Raw genomic sequence first — 19,965 nt, 5'->3', positions numbered from 1 at the left:
TAAGGGATCTTAGCTCCCCGACCAGGGATCAAACCTGGGCCCTCGGCAGTGAAAGCACAGAGTCCTAACCACTGGACCGCCAGGGAATTCCCTGTTTTATATTTTATTTAACTAACTCATTGCCTCAAAACTGTTACCAATCCTCACCATGTTTCTGGAGAATCTCCTGAAGATCTGGCTTGGAAGCATGGTCCCAAGTGCTATCTCCATCAGCACTTCCTTCAGTATCCTCCTCCGTGGCAGAAGATCCTACTGACAGAACGTGAAGTCTGGTTTCCATGTCTTGAGCATCTGGCTTCAGGAAGGCAGCGGGACCATCGATGCCTAGGGGCCCAACAAAAAGAAAAAAGAAGAAAGTATTATCCACTATTTGGCTGGATGGTTTTGGTGTATGTGATCTGAATTAAGAACCACCAAACCGTTTCACTTCTCCTTCTTTAACATCCACGAGGACATCTGTTAACAGAGGAATCCATTTTATTAGCTGGTGTTCATTTTATCAACACGCCCTGACTGCCACTAAAGTAAATGTACCTGATGCTGTGCTTTAGAAACCTAAGAATGAGACTGAAAGCCAAGTAGGTCCTCCAAAGTCCATCCAGATCTCGTCCAAGCCAGGAGCCGAGGGGGCTGGCCTTAGAGTTGTTTAACCCTGTTCTTCCTTCTCCCCGTCGCTGACTCAGATGTCCCTCTGAGTCCGGCTACTGGAAGAATGGGTGCTCTCTACCTGCTCCTGGCTTCATGGTTAACTCTGCCAGGAGGCAACAATCAAGCCTGGAAGCTCCTCAAGTGGGCACTTCTGGGCACTTTCATTTTGCATGTAAAACAACAGTTCCAGGACGGCTGAGAGCTTTAAGGTACCCTCCACTGATCAGACCACTGCTTTTATTCCAACTCAGAGGCCCTGAATGTGATTAAAGATACACAAAGGTACCTGGCAACGATGCTAATACTGTCCCTTTGGTCCACCTGAGAATCCTCCTGCCTCCCCCAGGCTTGTGAAACCGTGCAGCAGCAGGCAGAGACGCTGCCTGAGTACACACCGTGCAGGGTGACACCGCCGGGCGGGGCCTGAGGTTCCACCAGCGGGGCATGCTCCTCGCTTCCCCTCGGCTTGGGCCGACGTGGCCGGGCCTCTGGGTTTGGCTGCACCATGAGCGGCTCCAGGCGTTTCTTTCTCTGCTTCTTCTCCAGCAGCGCTCTCTGGGGAAAATTGTGATAGCACAGCCAGGAGAGTGATGATGAGATCTAGCTACTTCAACATATATAGTCTTTCATGGATCCTTACAAAACCTCTTGTGAATTAAATTTTCCCACTTAAGAAATGGAAAAAAAAAAAAAAAAAAAGAAATGGGAAAATTGAGACACAGAGAGAGGTAAGGATTCATTCACTTCATTTAATAAATATTTACTAAACGCCTATAAAAGATCTATCTAAAATTATACAAATGTATTTCTAGCAAAGCTGAGACCATGATCTAAGTATATTAAAAATATATAGTAATTAACATATGATCAAAGCACAATCAAGTTTAAAATATATGCACACATGAATAGGAGAAAAGATGAAGGAACACGGTAATGGTGATTTCTCTGGGGGTAGCATATGGATGATTATTTTTCCTTTTCTTAGTTTTCTAAATTTTCTTATTTTTGTAACTGGAAGAAAAAGATAAAACTTATTATCCACCGAGTGTGGAGAAAAGGGGACCCTCCTGCACTGTTGATGGGAATGTAAATTGGTGCAGCCACTACGGAGAACAGTATGGAGGTTCCTTAAAAAACTAAAAATAGAGCTACCATATGATCCTGCAATCCCACTCCTGGGCATATATTTGGAGAAAAAACATGGCTCGAAAGAATACATGCACCCCAATGTTCATTGCAGTGCTGTGTACAATAGCTAAGACATGGAAGCAACCTAAATGTCCATCGACAAATGAATGGATAAAGAAGATGTGGTACATATATACAGTGGAATATTACTCAGCCATAAAAAAGAATGAAATAATGCCATTTACAGCAACATGGATGGACCTAGAGATTATCATACTAAGTGAAGTCAGAGCAAGACAAGTATCGTATGATATCACTTGTATGCGGAATCTAAAAAAAATGATACAAATGAACTTATTTACAAAACAGAAATAAACTCACAGAGAATGAAGTTATGGTTACCAAAGGGGAAGGACTGGGGTGGGAGGGAAGGATAGAAATGGAGTTTGGGATTGACATATACACACTACTCATATTTAAAATAGATAACCAACAAGGACCTACTGTATAGCACAGGGAACTCTGCTCAATATTCTGTTATAACCTAAATGGGAAAAGAATTTGAAAAAGAATAGACACATGTATATGTATAACTTAATCATTTTGCTGTACACCTTAAACTAACACATTATTAATCAACTATACTCCAATATAAAATTTAAAATTAAAAAAAACTTATTATCCTCTAAACCCCAAACTATTTTCATGTTTTAATCAGCTAAAAAGCAGTAAGTTTTGCTTTCTTGCTCACTTTTACATAATTAGTAATCAAACAAATTAGGGCCAAGGATAAGATGGGAAAAAAATGGCAGTTGGAAATTCCAATTAAAAAACAATCAACTCTATGGATAAAAGCAAGATAAAGAGTAGGGTAGCAGGAAAAGTCAGGAAAAAAGCATGAGAGACTATCAGAAAAAAATCCAATGAGATGAAAAGGAAGGTACCAGCATATATACTATTTTTAAGCCTTGGCAAATAAGAGCTTATAATACATAGAAATTACCATGGATCTGGGACGTCTCAGAAGAGGAGAGTGTCAAGCCCCAAGCTAAAAAATTAAGCCATGATTTAAAAGCAAAGATACTTTACTGTTTCTCAGGCAAAAAGCCATCTGTTTACTTTTTTCATTCATACTGCTTTTAAAAAGTGCCACTAGGAAGAAGAGTTAATCTAAGGGGTGAGACTATTGGTAGGAAAGGAAGCGTTTTTTTCCAGAACTGGCCTGATGAAAGCTTGCAGATAAATTCAGAAGACAGAAGAAATATACCTATTCTTTTTTACCCAATCTTGTGCATAAGGAAAGAAGCTAGGGGAGCTAAAATAATATGCCAAAGGGACTATACTGTCAAGAAAGAAAACAGAGCTTAGAGCAAGTTGGGAAAGAATAATTGGGATTTTTGAGGTTATTTTGAGATCCATGAATTAATACGCACAGGTGGACCTTAACGTCCCAGGAACACTAGATACACAGGAGGTTATAATGAGGTTCTCCCCCTGGAACTTGCTGACAAGATTCTTCTAGCAACTAAGAAGTCTGTATAATGGATAAGAAGTAAACTAACTGCCTGAAAGAGATGGTAAACATGAAGTATAAAGACATGAGAAACTGTCGCATATTATCCATGTGAAACAACTGGGACTTCCCTGGCGGTCCAGTGGTTGACACTCCGCTCTCCCACTGCAGGGGCACAGGTTTGATCCCTGGTCCAGGAACTAAGATCCGGTATGCCGCGTGGTACGGCCAAAAAAATAAAAAATAAAATAATTGTGAAACAACTGATGAAACAAGAATACGAGCTACAGCGAATCCATTTTATTAACATATGTAAAGAAAAAATTGTTGTACAGAAAAGGAGCATTCTGCATGTGGTCTAGAAAAAAGCAGCCAAAGAGCAAGAATTTGACAGAATATGTCCATCCTGTCCAAGAAAGAGAGATACTGACTCTGGCAGACAAGCGCACCCTATCTACTGGGAAAGCTCCCTCTCTCTGAGGACAGGAAACTATCCAAGGCTTCTTCATGGTCTTGTTGAACGAGCCCTCAGGACTATCTCCTTCTCCTTCCTCTGACTCCTTGCTTACCAATCAGCCTTCTCATTTTCAGTCTAAGTTCTTGTTCTTCCCAAGAACAGAGCATCATAAACAGTAGCGATGAATACACACTGCAAGAGTACAGAGTTCCCACTGTAAATGAATAAACTGGCATCTGGCTTCATGAATGAGTGTTGTAAGTTTGACTAGTGTGCATCTGTTCCAGAGGACAATTCTGCCTGTGGTCTAGAAAAGGGGAACCAAAGAGAGCTAGATGTCACGTTACATCTGGGCTCACTGACAAAATCAAGTTCTGAGACCTGCAAAGGGCAGACTAGATTTGTGGCCACAGTGATCCTATTAAGGTGTCTGGTGGAGCCCTTCTCTATCCATGTCAACGCTAGTCACACCCATTCAGATCAACAACTTAAGAAAAAACAACTCTAGATTCAAACTGTGACCCTCAGGGACACAGCTGCTACATTATTGCACTTAATATACCCTCCTATTGTCCAAGTTTGTAAATAAGAAAAAAACTCACAAAATACCCACAAATGGGCAAACTACCATCTTGGTAAAAACTGTCACCTAACTTAGCATTCTAATGACCCTCACATAATTTGGACGGAGGAGAAGAGATGTGGCTGAGTTTCAATGTAATGGTGTCAACTTATTTGTGCTTTACCTTCCCTGAAAAGCTAAGCGTGCTTCAGCTGAGGCTACGTAAACAAAGGACTTCTTACCTTTCTAAGGGGAAGGTCAGGGCAGTCGGGAAAAGAGCCAAAGGTGACTGTTTGATGCCTAAATACAATTAAAAATGTTGACTTCAGGACTTTTAAGTGTCACATAAACCTTTAAATTTCCCAGCTCCCTTGGAAACTGAGCAATAACTCAAAGAATCCATCTTCTCCAGAATCTGGTGGTAGGTCCTACTATCATTCCCTGAAGCAAAATATTGAATGGTAATACCAAAATAAATGAGGAAATAAAGGAGATTATATTCGGCGGGGGGGGGGGTTCCATCAAAGGACTGTATCCAATAAAGTAATAAATCCCATGCAAGCCTCAAATTAATGATAGCTTGAGACTGCACTGATTCTCAGTTTTCTAAGGACTCCCAGAGATAATGGGTTGGTTACTTTATGACATTCTTGGAACAGACTGTGTAACCGCAGGTACAACCACCAAGATCACAATGGTTGCCAGAGGTCTATCAGTTTGGCTAAAAATAATCAACCTTCCCGGCACACAAAGAGAGATCATGGGAGGATGAAACTAAAAGTTTAAAATCGGACTTTTTTTTTGGCCACACCAAAGGGCTCTGGGGATCCTAGTTCCCCGACCAGGGGTGGAACCCGGGCCCCTGCGGTGGAAGCGCCGAGTCCCAACCCCTGGACCGACAGGAGTCCCTGAATCAGACTTCTTCAAGTACCGATTCGACGCACTGACGGCTGCCTCCCTTCGAAGGTTGCGTATCCATAGTTGGGGACCCAGCCCAAAGGGACCGTGCTATACTTTAATCCGTTGACCGCCAGATGGCATAAACGTTCTCCACCTAACGTGTATCCCTGCCTGAGTAACATCCCTGAGAGAATCTGAAAATCTTTACATTCTGGAGCTGGCTAAGGTGTCACATACCCCGAAAATATGAGTATCTAGTGAGAGTAGTAAAAATAAAAGCAAAATATACTCAGTGGGAATAAACGGTGGTGGGACAACTGGATATCCACATGCAAAAGAGTGATTTTGGACCCTGCCTCATACCACATAAAAAGATTAACTCAAAACAGATCATGGAAAGTGTAAAACTCTTAGAAAAAAACACAGGAGCAAGTCTTTGTAACCTCGTGTAGGCAATGGTTTCTTAGATGACACCCCAAGTGCAAATGACAAAAGAAAAAACAGATAAAACTTTTTTTTTTTTTTTTTAGTTAATTTATCTATTTAATTTTGGCTGTGTTGGGTCTTCGTTTCTGTGCGAGAGCTTTCTCTAGTTGCGGCAAGCGGGGGCCACTCTTCATCGCGGTGCGCGGGCCTCTCATTGTCGCAGCCTCTCTTGTTGCGGAGCACAAGCTCCAGACGCGCAGGCTCAGTAGTTGTGGCTCACGGGCCCAGTTGCTCCGCGGCACGTGGGATCTTCCCAGACCAGGGCTTGAACCCGTGTCCCCTGCATTAGCAGGCAGATTCTCAACCACTGCGCCACCAGGGAAGCCCCAGATAAAACTTTTGGGCTGAAGACGATACCATCAAAAAAGTAAAAAGACAACCCATAGAATTGGAGAAAATATTTACAAATAATATTTCTGATAAAGAACTTGGGTCTACACTATATAAAGAACTCTTAACAACTCAAAACCAAAAAGAAAGTAACCCAGTTTAAAAACGGGCAAAGGATTTGGATGGACATTTCTCCAAAGCAAACATAGAGATGGCCACTAAAAATGCTCAACATCACTAGTCATCAGGGAAATGCAAATCAAGACTATAATGAGACTCCACTTCAGACTCACTAAAATGGCTCTAATCAAAGACAGACAATAATAAGTACTGGCAGGAAAGTGGAGAAACTGGAAGCCTTACACACTGCTGGTGGGAGTGTAAAATGGTCAGCGACTGTGGAAAACAGTCTGGCAGTCCCTTGAAATGTTCAACACAGAGTTACCATATGACCTGCAAAGCCACTCCTATTACCCAAGGCATATTAGGTATATCTTGGTATACCTATACTTGGGTAGATCACCCAAGAGAAATGAAAACATGTCCACACAAAAACTTATACACAGATGTTCAGAGAAGCATTATTTGTAATGTGGAAACAACCCAAATGTCCATCAGCTGATGAATGGAGAAACATGGTCTGTCCACAAAACAGAATGTATTCAATAGTAAAAAGGAATGAATTCCTGATACATGCTACAACGTGGGTGAGCCCTTTGCTAAGCCAAAGAAGCCAGGCACAAAAGACTGTATATTGTATGATTCCACTTACACAAGGTTTGAAAATCATTTGTACATTGTAACTGAGCATTAATAATATGTGAATTACATTTCAATAAAGCTGTTCAAAAATCTGTATAGGACAAAAACAGCCACGTGTAAATTATCTGCAAGTCTAGGATTTTTAAACATTAAATTCTAAGATTAACTATCAGAAAAACAGGATAGATATGAAGGAAATGAATTTAATCAAATCAATAACAACTGTAGTGGATGATAAAAGAATACACTGAGAGAAGGGAAATGGTCTCTGTGGAAATAAGGTAAGTAGAACTGAAGGGCAGGATTCACCTTGTGTCTCTAGTACAAATGATCCAAGGCAGGGAGTGTACTGGCCAGATATCATGTATCTCATTCCTTGGGCAGGTATATCCCTTTAGTAGAGGTGAATTAATTACACCATCACACAATGATATTTACAATAAAGCTCATTTTACAAACTCCACTTGCTCTGATTTCGAACTTAGCAGACAGACTCTTCTAATGGGAAACTGATGACCTGATGATTCTGGTATATGGTTCACCAGCAATTAATAAATTAATCCCGACTTAGACTCACCGCTTATGATACTGGTTAGTATGAACCAGTCCTCACGAGACTGATTAACTCTGGTTGCTCTCAGCAAACTACTTCTCAAGCTCAGCCCAGTAACTCTCAACCCCAGGGACGTTCCCACAGCAGAATTCCCACACCGCAGGCGGGGTGGGGAGAGGGAGGGTCCCCAGCCCCTCCCGACTCCACCTACACGCACTGCCACGAGTGGGAATGCCCCGTACCCCTCAGAGGTGGGCGGGGGGCCGGCACGCCCTGGGTTGTGAGCCTCCCACCAAGAGGCTGCCAGCCTGGGAGGCCAGAGTCAGGAGCAACCGAGCCTTCCTCAATGCACCGCCACCCACGCCAGCCCTAACTCCCACACTCTAAGATCCTCCCCAGCAGCCTGTTATCTTACCCAGTCTGACCTCACTCCACAAACCAAAGAACTGGGGTTCACAGAGTTTGAGGACCTTACTTGAAATCACACAGCTAATGAAAGGCACAGCCAGAACGGGAACCAAAGTCTGCTCCTGGGCCCAGTGTTGTATTCAGTATGTGGCGCTGCCTTTCCTGCTACAGGCCGTCTGACCGTGCAGTCCCTGGCCCCCTGCTGACAAACCTCCTCTTCTGTTCGTGGCAGCATTTCAGGGCTTGCACAGGATTCTCATACACTATTTAGCAACAAAATTTATACATCAGGTCCAAAGAGATCGCTTTGAATCTTTAAAAATTCCCATAAAATTTTATATCTTTATATTCACTGACTATCTCTGGTAAAGAACTAGCCAAGTAGAGGGAGAAAGACTTTTCACCAAATATCTTTTTTGTATAATTTGAATTCTTATTATTTTATTATTTTTTTATTTTTTTGGCCATGCGGCAGGCGGGATCCTAGTTCCCCAACCAGGGGTAGAACCTGTGCCCCCTGCAGTGGAAGCACGGAGTCCTAACCACTGGACCACCAGGGAAGTCCGTCATATGTTTTTATTACCTATATAAAACCACAGTTTAAAAATGTTTGTACTATAAAAAGGCTTACAAAATCCCCAAATCCCAAAATACCACACACATACCACACCACGTGTAGCATTCTCACTGAAAAGAATAAAAATTACAAAATAGTTGGGCCATCTTTTTTAAAAATCCAGAAAATATACCTATATACAAAACTCAAAAACTACACAAAATTTAAATCTTATGTCTTATTTCATCACTTGGTAGATGACCATAGATTTCATTTCATGTTAGCAAGGGATGTACCCCTAAGCCTTATAAAAATAAATCAAAGATCTAAACAAAGATCTAAAATCTTGTGGTATGTCTCCCTAAATACAGTCTGCTATGCAATGGAATGTAAAAGATAAAGGGCTCATCGCAATTATTCTGATCTTGGGCAGGGGCGGGGGGGGGGGCGGGGGGGTGATAAATCTATATCTAATCACGATTTCCCTCGTGATCCCAGATTCACTTCTTTCCTGTGTGTGTTTGCTTTTTCAGTACTAGAAAGAACTGTTTATTTCACAGGCTCAGCGGCAGTTTTACGGGATCAGGTGCACAACCCAAGCTGGCTCCTCTGCTTAGAGGGCACAGGCCCTGCGCAGAGAGATGCAGGCAGCCTCCTGCAACTGCTGAGATGTTTGTGGCCGTTTCCTACCCTGCTGTGCAACACCAGATTTGCTTAAAATGTGCCCCAGTCTCCTTAAAGGATGCCAGCAGTGGTTGTGAGGAAGCCTGCCTGTCCGTGAAGCTGCTACTGCCGGGCTCCCTGGGCCAGGGCACCTGGAGGGGGGCAGGACGGACGGTGCGCACCACCACCGGGCCTCGTCCAGAGGCGGTGAGGCTGAGGCCATGGTCCAGGCCCGGGAGGCCGAGCCCAGCCAGGGAGGAGGGCAGCGGGCAGAGCAGGATGCGTGGTGCTGACCACCGAGGCGACTGCCGCCGCCTTGAAGCGGAGGGTCCCTGAAGACCACTGGGCCACGCTCCGTTCCAGGCGCACATGAGAAGGCCTCCCAGGTGGTGGCCTGAGAGGCGGTGGACTTGGTGACAGGCCCCACGGAGGCACCATGGACACCAAGGGCTTGGGAGGGGCCCTGGAGGCCAGATGGTCCCAGGCACATCCCCGTGGAGACCTCGTAACTAGTTTGTAGTGATTCCACCTTTAAAGTAATTTACTACACTCCAAGTCCTGTTAGGAGGTCCAACAGCAACATAAAAAAGCAAGACAAAACTTTGGAGGTATTTTTAGTCACCTACCACTCTAGACACTGATTGTTAATGATCCTACATCACAGCCTGGACCTACAGAGTTTCCTGAATTAGAAAACATTCATATGGAAGTAATATATGTTGGGTATAGGTTCTAAACTGACTAATCATGATGATCACATCATGTTACAATACAAAACTGTTCATTTATTCCTTCCTTCATTCAAACATTTAATGAAGGATCACTATGGGCCCAGCCTTAGGCCAGGAACTTCTGATATAATGGTCATCATTAACAGACTCAGTTCCTGTTCTCATGGAGCTTAGTCTAATGGAGGAGATGAACATAAGTCAAATCAGTGCAAAAAAAAGATAATAATAATGTGTAAGTGAAAAGTGGGACCAGTGCTGTGAAGAAAAGTATTCTGTAGACAATAGAGGCTTTTAAGCAGCACAGTACCATTTTCAGATTTCCATTTTAAGATAAGAAAAAGATCTTGTAGTTACATGAAATTACAGTGCAGAGAGGTGTTTAAGGCAGCAGGATCAAATTAACTACACAGAAATACAATGTTAACATTTTCCTATTTCTTATGACAGCTGCCAAGGAATTTTCAGTGATTGTAAGTCCAAGGCCAGTTTTAATGCTGATGTCCTCAAGGCACGTGGGTCTTGCCAGAGCCCAAAGTCCAGACCATCAGCTTCATGGTCAATATAGCTCTCCACGTCTTTCAAGAAAGGAGACTCTACTCACCTGATTGTCCAGTTTCAGCTGCCGGAGCTTCACGGTCTCATCCTCAAAGGCACTGTTAAAAAAAAACATAAAAAAAAAGCATGTAAAGAGAAAATCCTTTTAAAACCATGTCAATCTCATCTTTTCCATGTATCTAGTCCTTTGGGCTATTTGGAACCAATTAATTCTACCTTAGGGAAAGCACGGGTTTCTAGATGCTGCCCACAGTGACTGCAGGAGGACGTGCCATCCTTAATGCCACACACAGTCCACAGAGGACCTGAGGAGATTGAAATACCCAAAGGATAAGAAAAAGGCAGAGCACAGACCCCCATGCATGCGGGGATTTTTTTTTTTTTTCTCTTTAAAACCATATACTGGGGACTTCCCTGGTGGCGCAGTGGTTAAGAATCCACCTGCCACTGCAGGGGACACAGGTTTGAGCCCTGGTCCGGGAAGATCCCACCTGCCGCGGAGCAACTAAGCCCCTGCACCACAACTACTGAGCCTGCGCTCTAGAGCCCATGAGCCACAACTACTGAGCCCACGTGCCACAGCTACTGAGGCCCCCATGCCTAGAACCCATGCTCCGCAACAAGAGAAGCCACCACAATGAGAAGCCCGTGCACTGCAAGGAAGAGTAGCCCCCGCTCGCCGCAACTAGAGAAAGCCCGCGTGCAGCAATGTGACCAAAAAATAAATAAATAAATAATCTACAAACAACAAATGCTGGAGAGGGTGTGGAGAAAAGGGAACTCTCTTGCACTGTTGGTGGGAATGTAAATTGATACAGCCACTATGGAGAACAGTATGGAGGTTCCTTAAAAAACTAAAAATAGAATTACCATATGATCCAGCAATCCCACTACTGGGCATACACCCAGAGAAAACCATAATTCAAAAAGACACATGTACCCCAATGTTCACTGCAGCACTATTTACAATAGCCAGGTCAGGGAAGCAACCTAAATGTCCATTGACAGACGAATGGATAAAGAAGTTGTGGTACATATCTACAGTGGAGTATCAGCCATAAAAAGGAACGAAATTGAGTCATTTGTTGAGACATGGATGGATCTAGAGACTGTCATACAGAGTGAAGTCAGAAAGAGAAAAGCAAATATCGTATATTAACGCATGTATGTGGAACCTAGAAAAAGGGTACAGATGAACCAGTTTGCAGGGCAGAAGTTGAGACACAGATGCAGAGAACAAACGTATGGACACCAAGGGGGGAAAGCGGCGGGGGGGTGGGGATGGTGGTGTGCTGAATCGGGCGACTGGGATTGACATGTATACATTGATGTGTATAAAACTGATGACTAATAAGAACCTGCTGTATAAAAAAATAAATAAAATTAAATTAAAATATTAAAAAAAAGATATAAGCAACAAGGATATATTGTATAGCACAGGGAATTATAGCCATTATCTTGTAATAACTAATATAATATTGTAAATCAACTATACTTCAATAAAAAAGGAATATTAAGTTAAAAACATTTGCTAATTTGATAGGTAAATTGGCCTCTTGATTTAATTTATGGTTTTGATGACTTTAAACAATTTCTAAATAATTTTTCATGTTTATTAATTACTTAATATAGTGAGTTTAAACAATTTTTCATATTTATTAATTACTTAATAAAGTGTAGTTAAATAGGGACTACATTAAAGTCTTGCAATAATGCTGAAGGGAATTCAGCACTATCTAGTCTCAATCTTTCATTTCATAGATAAGGACCAGTAGTTAGTCCAGGGAGGTTATATGGTTTGACCAAAGATCAGACAGAATTATCACTGATTAAAAAAAAAAAAAAATACTTAGCACTGTGTCTGGAATATAATGAATACTCAGTATATGTTTTTTCTAAAAAATAAATTTATTTATTTATTTATTTAGTTTTGGCTGCGTTGGGTCTTTGTTGCTGTGCGCGGGCTTTCTCTAGCTGCGGCGAGCAGGGGCTACTCTTCATTGCAGTGCGCAGGCTTCTCACTGTGGTGGCTTCTCTTGTTGCAGAGCACGGGCTCTAGGCACACGGGCTTCAGTAATTGTGGCATGCGGGCTTAGTTGCTCCGTGGCATGTGGGATCTTCCCAGACCAGGGTTCGAACCCATGTCCCCTGCATTGGCAGGTGGATTCTTATCCACTGCGCCAACAGGGAAGTCCCAGTGCTAAGTATTTTTAATGTATTATTTTATTTACTCCTCAAAACAGTCCTATGAATTAGGTACTATTATTTTTCACACTTTGAAGATAAAGAAACAGACCTGAAGAGCCATGCAGAAACAGCAGAAACAGACACTAATCCTGGTCCCTTTGCAAAGTCTAAATTACACCTAAAAATCAAATATATTCTACTTCTTTTTTGAAGCTAGCTCTAGGAGACAGAAAGTTAGATAGTATATAGCATCTTACTAAAGCCACTGACTTCCTTTAGATCTAGCAAGTCATGTAACTTCCTCTTCATTAAAAGAATTAATAACACACTATGCCAGGGAACTGCCTGGTGGTCCAGTGGTTAAGACTCCACGCTTCCAATGACGGGGGGGCCCGCATTCAATCCCTGGTTGGGGAACTAAGATCCCGCAAGCTTGCGTGGCCCAGCCAAAAACAAAACAGAACAATACAAAACTCTATGCCAGTCATCACAGTAGACTGCAAGTACGGATGAACAGACAAGATTTAATACCATCAGGAGACAGATTTGCTTGACTGACGGAAGTCCACAAAAATGGAATCAAATGACTGTCTTCAACTGATAAACCAAACCCTTCTGAATGTCTTTAAGCTCTCTCTAAAGTCTTTTCTATTTCTGACAATTTCCTAATTTAAGATTTTGTGACTCATCATTCTTAGAAACAGTAAAGTATAAAACAAGGCAGAAGTGGTTCTCAATCATCTGTACTATAAATTTTTACTAGGAGTTGATTGCCAGAAAAAAACTATAAATACAAAATCTTATTTAATAAGACAAATTCCATGGCTACAAAGGGAAGAATGGCTTTCCTGCATTTGGGGTAAACACACCAAAGCACTTTGGTTTAACGGTTAACCACCACATTCCTACCTTTTAGAGGTTTTATGCATTTTAATAATGCATTGCAACCTGGAATTTGTATACGATGTCCAAGGCTCTTCCTGACTACTAACGTGAAAGCAGATTTAATAACCCCTTAGATATAGATGTGGAGGTGCATTCTGATTCTCTGACAGTCCCCTCTATTAATTCCTTTATAACCTTTACGTTTTAGAATAACAACTTGGGCTTGCCTGGTGGCGCAGTGGTTAGGAATCCGTCTGCCAATGCAGGGGACACGGGTTCCAGCCCTGGGCCAGGAAGATCCCACATGCCGCAGAGCAACTAAGCCCATGCGCCACAACTACTGAGCCCGCGTGCCACAACTACTGAAGCCTGCGTGCCTACAGCCCATGCTCCGCAACAAGAGAAGTCACCACAATGAGAAGCCCACACACCGCAACGAAGAGTAGCCCCCGCTTGCCACAACTAGAGAAAAGCTCACGTGCAGCAACAAAGACCCAACGCAGCCAAAAGTAAAATAAATAATAAATTTTAAAAAAAGAATAGCAACAACAACATTGAGTGTTAAATAAATCATCTCATTTTTCTCCCTAGCTTAAAAGAGTGACAAATAGACAAAAATATCAGATATGTTATACATTTCGCCTCGACTTTGTGGGCCCCTATCTAGATACGCTCCTGATTTACTTACTGTTTTTCATCCTCATTCACATATTTTTAAACCAAGCTTTATGTATACAGTGATAGATTATTAGTATCCAGTGAACATTAGAATACACTTGAAAAAGTCCTACATGAAACAACTAAGACAAAAAGTAAATTCACTGTAATGGATTAGTATTTTCAACAGCTACTGCTATGAATCTGCTTTTCCTCCAACTCACTTGGCCCTCTTCACTAAACCAGAACTGTGAGACCCTCTAGCATGGAAAAAAAAATCATTCTATCCCCCCATAAAATGCTAAAACCTCTTCAATAACGCTAAAATCTGAAACACAACTGAAGTCCTCAAACATTTCTCTGAAGACCTCTAACAGTGAAGACAACAGGTGTGTCTTTAATGCCTTATCCTAACACCACTAATTCCTTTCATCAAGCCTGGGCAAGATGAACAGTTTACATAAACAGGGTGGTATAAGCAAAGCATCTGACCGCAACAGAAGAGGCACTAAAAAGATGCTATGTAACTGTAGCACTTAGATACCGCCTCCGCATCAAAAGTTACACTTTCTCTGTGCTCTAGTTTTAAATTATAACTTAGCAGAAATAATAAAGATATTTTATGTACTTACAATAAATCTGAACTAGCATTTCTAGTCAAACTGGAATATGATCTTACTAAACTTGCATTTTTTCCTTTAATAGTCTCTTTCCTTCATTTGAAACTAAGTTGTTGAATAGCAAGCCTAAACAAGCCTGGTTAGTAAATCCACACAAAACAAAAAGAAGTCCTATAGAGTAAAAGAAATGAAATTACTGTTTTTCCTCCCATTTTTCTCATGGAAAATTTCCTATTTACTTGGTACAGAAAAAACCTTAAACATGTATCTTTGAGGAACACAGATCAATCACACAAGTGTGGCCCATGGGAATGCCCACAGAACACCACTCTCTTGGACTACTCTCCAGTTACTGATTAGCCACAATCTAAACTGAAGATACCCACAAGGCTCTACTGCAGAATATACACAGAGAATTTTCTGAGAATGTGCTCAACCTACCCAACTTTGTTTACGGGCACCAATCTCAAAATGGATCAAAGACCAAAATGTAAGAGCTACAACTATAAAACTTAGAAGAAAACATAAGAGTAAATCTTCATGGGACTTCCCTGGTGGGTCAGTGGTTAAGAATCTGCCTGCCAATGCAGGGGACACGGGTTCGAGCCCTGGTCCGGGAAGATCCCACATGCCGCAGAGCAACTAAGCCCGTGCGCCACAACTACTGAGCCTGTGCTCTAGAGCCCGCGAGCCACAGCTACCGAGCCCATGCGCCCAGAGCCCGTGCAATGCAACGAAGAGAAGCCACCACAATGAGAAGCCTGCGCACCGCAACGAAGAGTAGCCCCCGCTAGCCTCAACTAGAGAAAGCCCGTGCACAGCAACAAAGACCCAATGCAGCCAAAAATAAATTAATTAATTAAAAAAAAATCTTCATGACACTGAATTTGAAAATTGATTCTTAGATGACACCAAAAGCATGTGTAACAAAAGACAGTTAAATTGGACTTCATCAAAATTAAAAACTCTGGTCATCAAAGGACATTATCAAGAAGGTGAAAAGACAACCCACAAAATGGGAGAGAATATTTGCAAATCATATATCTGATAAGGGTCTAGTATTCAGAATATATAAAGAACTCTTACAACTCAACAACCAAAAGACAACCTAATTTTTAAAATGTGCAAAGGATCTGAACAGACGTTTCGCCAAAGTAGATACACAAATGGCCAATAAGCACATGAAAAGATACCTAACATTAGTCATCAAGAAATGTAAATCGAAACCACAATGAGACGGGGCTTCCCTGGTAGCACAGTGGTTAAGAATCCGCCTGCCAAGGCAGGGGACACGGGTTCAAGCCCTGGTCCGGGAAGATCCCACATGCCGCAGAGCAACTAAGCCCGTGCACCATGACTACTGAGCCTGCGCTCTAGAGCCCAAGAGACACAACTACTGAGCCCATGTGCCACAACTACTGAAGCCCACACGCCTAGAGCACATGCTCTGCAACAAGAGAAGCCACCGCAATGAGAAGCCTGTGCACCGCAACAAAGAGTAGCCCCCACTCGCCACAACTAGAGAAAGCCCGCGCGCAGCAACAAAGACCCAACGGAGCCAAAAATAAAAAATAAATTAAGGGCTTCCCTGGTGGCGCAGTGGTTGAGAATCTGCCTGCCAATGCAGGGGACACGGGTTCGAGCCCTGGTCTGGGAAGATCCCACATGCCGCAGAGCAACTAGGCCCGTGAGCCACAACTACTGAGCCTGCGCGTCTGGAGCCTGTGCTCCGCAACAAGAGAGGCCGCGATAGTGAGAGGCCCGTGCACGGCGATGAAGAGTGGCCCCCGCTTGCCACAACTGGAGAAAGCCCTCGCACAGAAACGAAGACCCAACACAGCCATAATTAATTAATTAAAACAAAAAACAAAAAAACACAATGAGATACCACTTCATACCCACCAGGATGGCTATGATAAAATACAGATAATAACAAGTGTTGGTGAGGCTATAGAGAAATCAGAATCCTCATTTACTGCTGGTGGGAATGTAAAATGGTGCAGACACTTGGGAAAACAGTGTGGCAGTTCTTTTTTTTTTTTTTTAAACTTTTTATTTTTTATTTTTTTATTTTATTTTTTTTATAATTCTTTATTTTATTTATTTATTTTTGGCTGTGTTGGGTCTTCGTTTCTGTGCAAGGGCTCTCTCCAGTCGCGGCAAGCGGGGGCCACTCTTCATCGCGGTGCGCGGGCCTCTCACCATCGCGGCCCCTCTTGTTGCGGAGCACAGGCTCCAGACGCGCAGGCTCAGCAGCTGTGGCTCACGGGCCTAGTTGCTCCGTGGCATGTGGGATCTTCCCAGACCAGGGCTCGAACCCGTGTCCCCTGCATTGGCAGGCAGATTCTCAACCACTGCGCCACCAGGGAAGCCCCAGTCTGGCAGTTCTTAAAATGTTTAAACATAAAGTTACCATATGACCCAGACATTCTACTCCTAGGCATATAGCCAAGAGAAATGAAAAGACATATACCCACACCAAAACTTGTACACATTTTTTTCTTTATAGCATATTATTTCTTTAATAGAAAGGAATTCTGAAATAGTATATGTGTTCTTCATCGATTATAAAAATAATACATACCCATTTCATAAATCGTATTAAAATTTATAAAGAAAAAGAAATGTTTTTTTCATAATTCTATCATCTTGAGATGGTCACTACTAACTGCAGCAAACATCTTTCTAAATGTTTCCATAAATTTATTTACATTTACATATTTGAAGTATTTATGACTTTTGCATCTTTTTAACTTAAGATTATACCATAAGCATCTTTTTATTATTATAAAAGTTTAAAAATATTACATTAAATGGCTATATAATATTCTATCATACAGACATTTCATAAATTTGTTTTCTTTTTTTATTGTGGTAAAAAACACATGATAAAATTTAGTATCTCAACCATTTCTAAGTGTATAGTTCAGTAGTGTTAAGTATGTTTACATTGTTCTGTGTATAACAATTTTTATGGCAGCGTTATTCACAATAGCCAAAAGGTAGACACAGCCCAAATGTCCATCAGCTGATGAATGGACCTGGTATATCTATCTATACAATACAATATCATTCAGCCATAAAAAGGAGTAAGTATTGAAACATGGGAGAACCATGAAAACATTATGCTAAGTGAAAGAAACCAGTCACAAAAGACCACATATTATGATTCCGTTTTTATGAAATTGGCAAATTTAGGGACAATGTAAATTAGTGATTGTTTAGGGATGGGGGATAGGAGTTGGGGGGTAATAGCTACAGGGTATGGAGTAGCTGTTTGAGATGATGAAAATGTCCTAAAATTGATTGTGGTGATGGTTGCGCATCTTTGTAAATATACTAATAACCATAAGAAGTGTGTATACTTTAAATGGGTGAACTGTATGAGTTATACCATAAAGTTATTAAAAATAGAATCTGTGAACCCATACTGATTCTAAGTAAATAAACAAATAAAGGTCACAACAAAGATCTTCCTTCCAGACTAATGTCAACTAATAAGTATAGAATCAATGACAGAAGTAGAATATGACCATTTTATAACCACCATTTAATAATCAACTTTTTCAAGAGACATCGATGGATGCTATAACCACTGCGTGAAACAGGATATTCAACACAATCTCAAGTATCTCCCCACAGAGTACATTAATTACAAAGAGGAAAAGGTAACTTCACAATGAAGAAATGTGACAGACATTGCCTTAACCAAGTGATGGGATACAGCAACTATGATAGGACAGACTGATATCAGGTATCCCCTGATGTGAGGTACTGAGAAGAATACAATACAATGTATGTAATCTTCCCGCCAACAATGTTTAACCTAAATCTATTCAGGAGGAATCAAATCCAATGGAGGGAAATTCTGCAAGACAACTGTCAGGACTCTTCAAAAACATCAAAATCAAGAGAGATCCTCCCCCGTCGCAAAACGCTGGAGAACTGTTTGTTCTAGGTTAAAGTAGAGGAAATTTAAGAGATTCCTGGAAACCAGACATAACACATAGCCCTTGAATTCTGGACCACAACATACACACAGTAAAGACTGTCACTGGTGCACTGAGGATATCAGACTATGAGCTCCGCATCAGGAAAGAACAGGAATGGGAAGTGTCCTGTGTGCGATAACAGCACTGTGGTCATGCAGGAGAATGCCCTTCTGGGTGGGAACAGGGTAGAAATAATGAAAGAACGGGAACAGGGCAGTAAGTATGAGGGAGCCACACTTCTCTGAGTATCCATGAGTCCATAATGATATGAATGAATAAATAAATGAATGAATAAATGGGGGAGAAGGGACAGCTCTTCCTTACAGAAAGAAAAAAAAAAATCCAGAGAATAAAGATAAGAAGAATGACAGAAATCAAAAATCACCATTAGGAAATACTACAGTAATAACTGTTGCAGGCAAGAACCATCAATGGATTCTAAAGCTGGTAGGTGAAAGTACGATGAGAAAAAGGATATTTGCATAGTGTCAAAATATCTTCCTAACACCATTGTAAAGCAATTATACTCCAATAAAGATGTTAAAAAAAAAAAAGTATCTTCCCACAAGATAATTACTAATTACAATGGGAAAATAGTACCTTTATAGCGGAGAAACCTGGGAGACAGCATCTTAACTAAGTGATTAAGATTAGCATCACCAATAGCAAGATAACAACATGTTCCTCCTGATATGACGCACTGAGAAGGGCACAGCATCAGGTCTGTGGGATTCTTTTTTTTTTTTTTTTTTTGACAGCCGAGTGGAAGTGTAGAGTCTTAACCACTGGACCACCAGGGAAGTTCCAAGGATTCTTGCCAAAAATGCATAGTCTCGATTTAATCATGAGGAAACACCAGACAAACTCACAGTAAGGAACAGTCTACTCTTCAAAAGTATCAAAGTCAGTAAAGGCAAATTAAGGCAGATTAAGAAACTGCAGGGGCTTCCCTGGTGGCGCAGTGGTTAAGAATCCGCCTGCCAATGCAGGGGACACGGGTTCGAGCCCTGGTCTGGGAAGATCCCACATGCCGCGGAGCAGCTGGGCCCGTGCGCCACAACTACTGAGCCCACGTGCCACAACTACTGAAGCCCGCGCGCCTAGAGCCCGTGCACCACAACAAGAGATGCCACCGCAATAAGAAGCCTGCGCACCGCAACGAAGAGTAGCCCCCACTCGCCACAACTAGAGAAAGCCCGCGCACAGCAACGAAGACCCAATGCAGCCAAAAATTAATAACTAAATTAATTAATTAATTAATTTTTTAAAAAGGCAATGAATATATGTGAAGGGCACAGGTTATCAACTGCACTTTTCTTGCAACTTTCCAGCATATTTAAATTTTTTCAAAATAAGAAATTAGAGGAAAAAA

General features: G+C 41.7%; 1 protein-coding gene across 4 annotated transcripts in view; it reads right to left on the bottom strand.

The window, feature by feature from the left end:
* The window catches only part of TULP3 (TUB like protein 3), a 46,426-nt gene that overhangs the window by 13,495 nt on the left and 12,966 nt on the right, over nt 1–19,965 (bottom strand). The window contains exons 1-4 of one of the 4 annotated variants that reach the window (XM_082350144.1): nt 10,299–10,350; nt 2,281–2,320; nt 1,044–1,203; nt 148–324 (exon numbers count right to left, since the gene is read on the bottom strand). In XM_082350144.1, the coding sequence (XP_082206270.1) occupies nt 148–324; nt 1,044–1,155 (289 nt within the window). In that variant the 5' untranslated portion in view covers nt 1,156–1,203; nt 2,281–2,320; nt 10,299–10,350. Of the gene's footprint in view, nt 1–147; nt 325–1,043; nt 1,204–2,280; nt 2,321–3,410; nt 4,793–7,814; nt 7,997–10,298; nt 10,351–19,965 lie in introns of those variants that run through there. The other 3 variants (XM_082350142.1, XM_082350143.1, XM_082350145.1) reach the window with 3 other exon arrangements.

Source organism: Balaenoptera borealis (genome assembly GCF_965194805.1).
Source record: "Balaenoptera borealis genome assembly, chromosome: 13".
In the NCBI taxonomy this organism is placed as follows: domain Eukaryota; kingdom Metazoa; phylum Chordata; class Mammalia; order Artiodactyla; family Balaenopteridae; genus Balaenoptera; species Balaenoptera borealis.
Note: the sequence above shows the minus strand (reverse complement) of the source record. Positions and strands in the feature narration are given on the sequence as shown.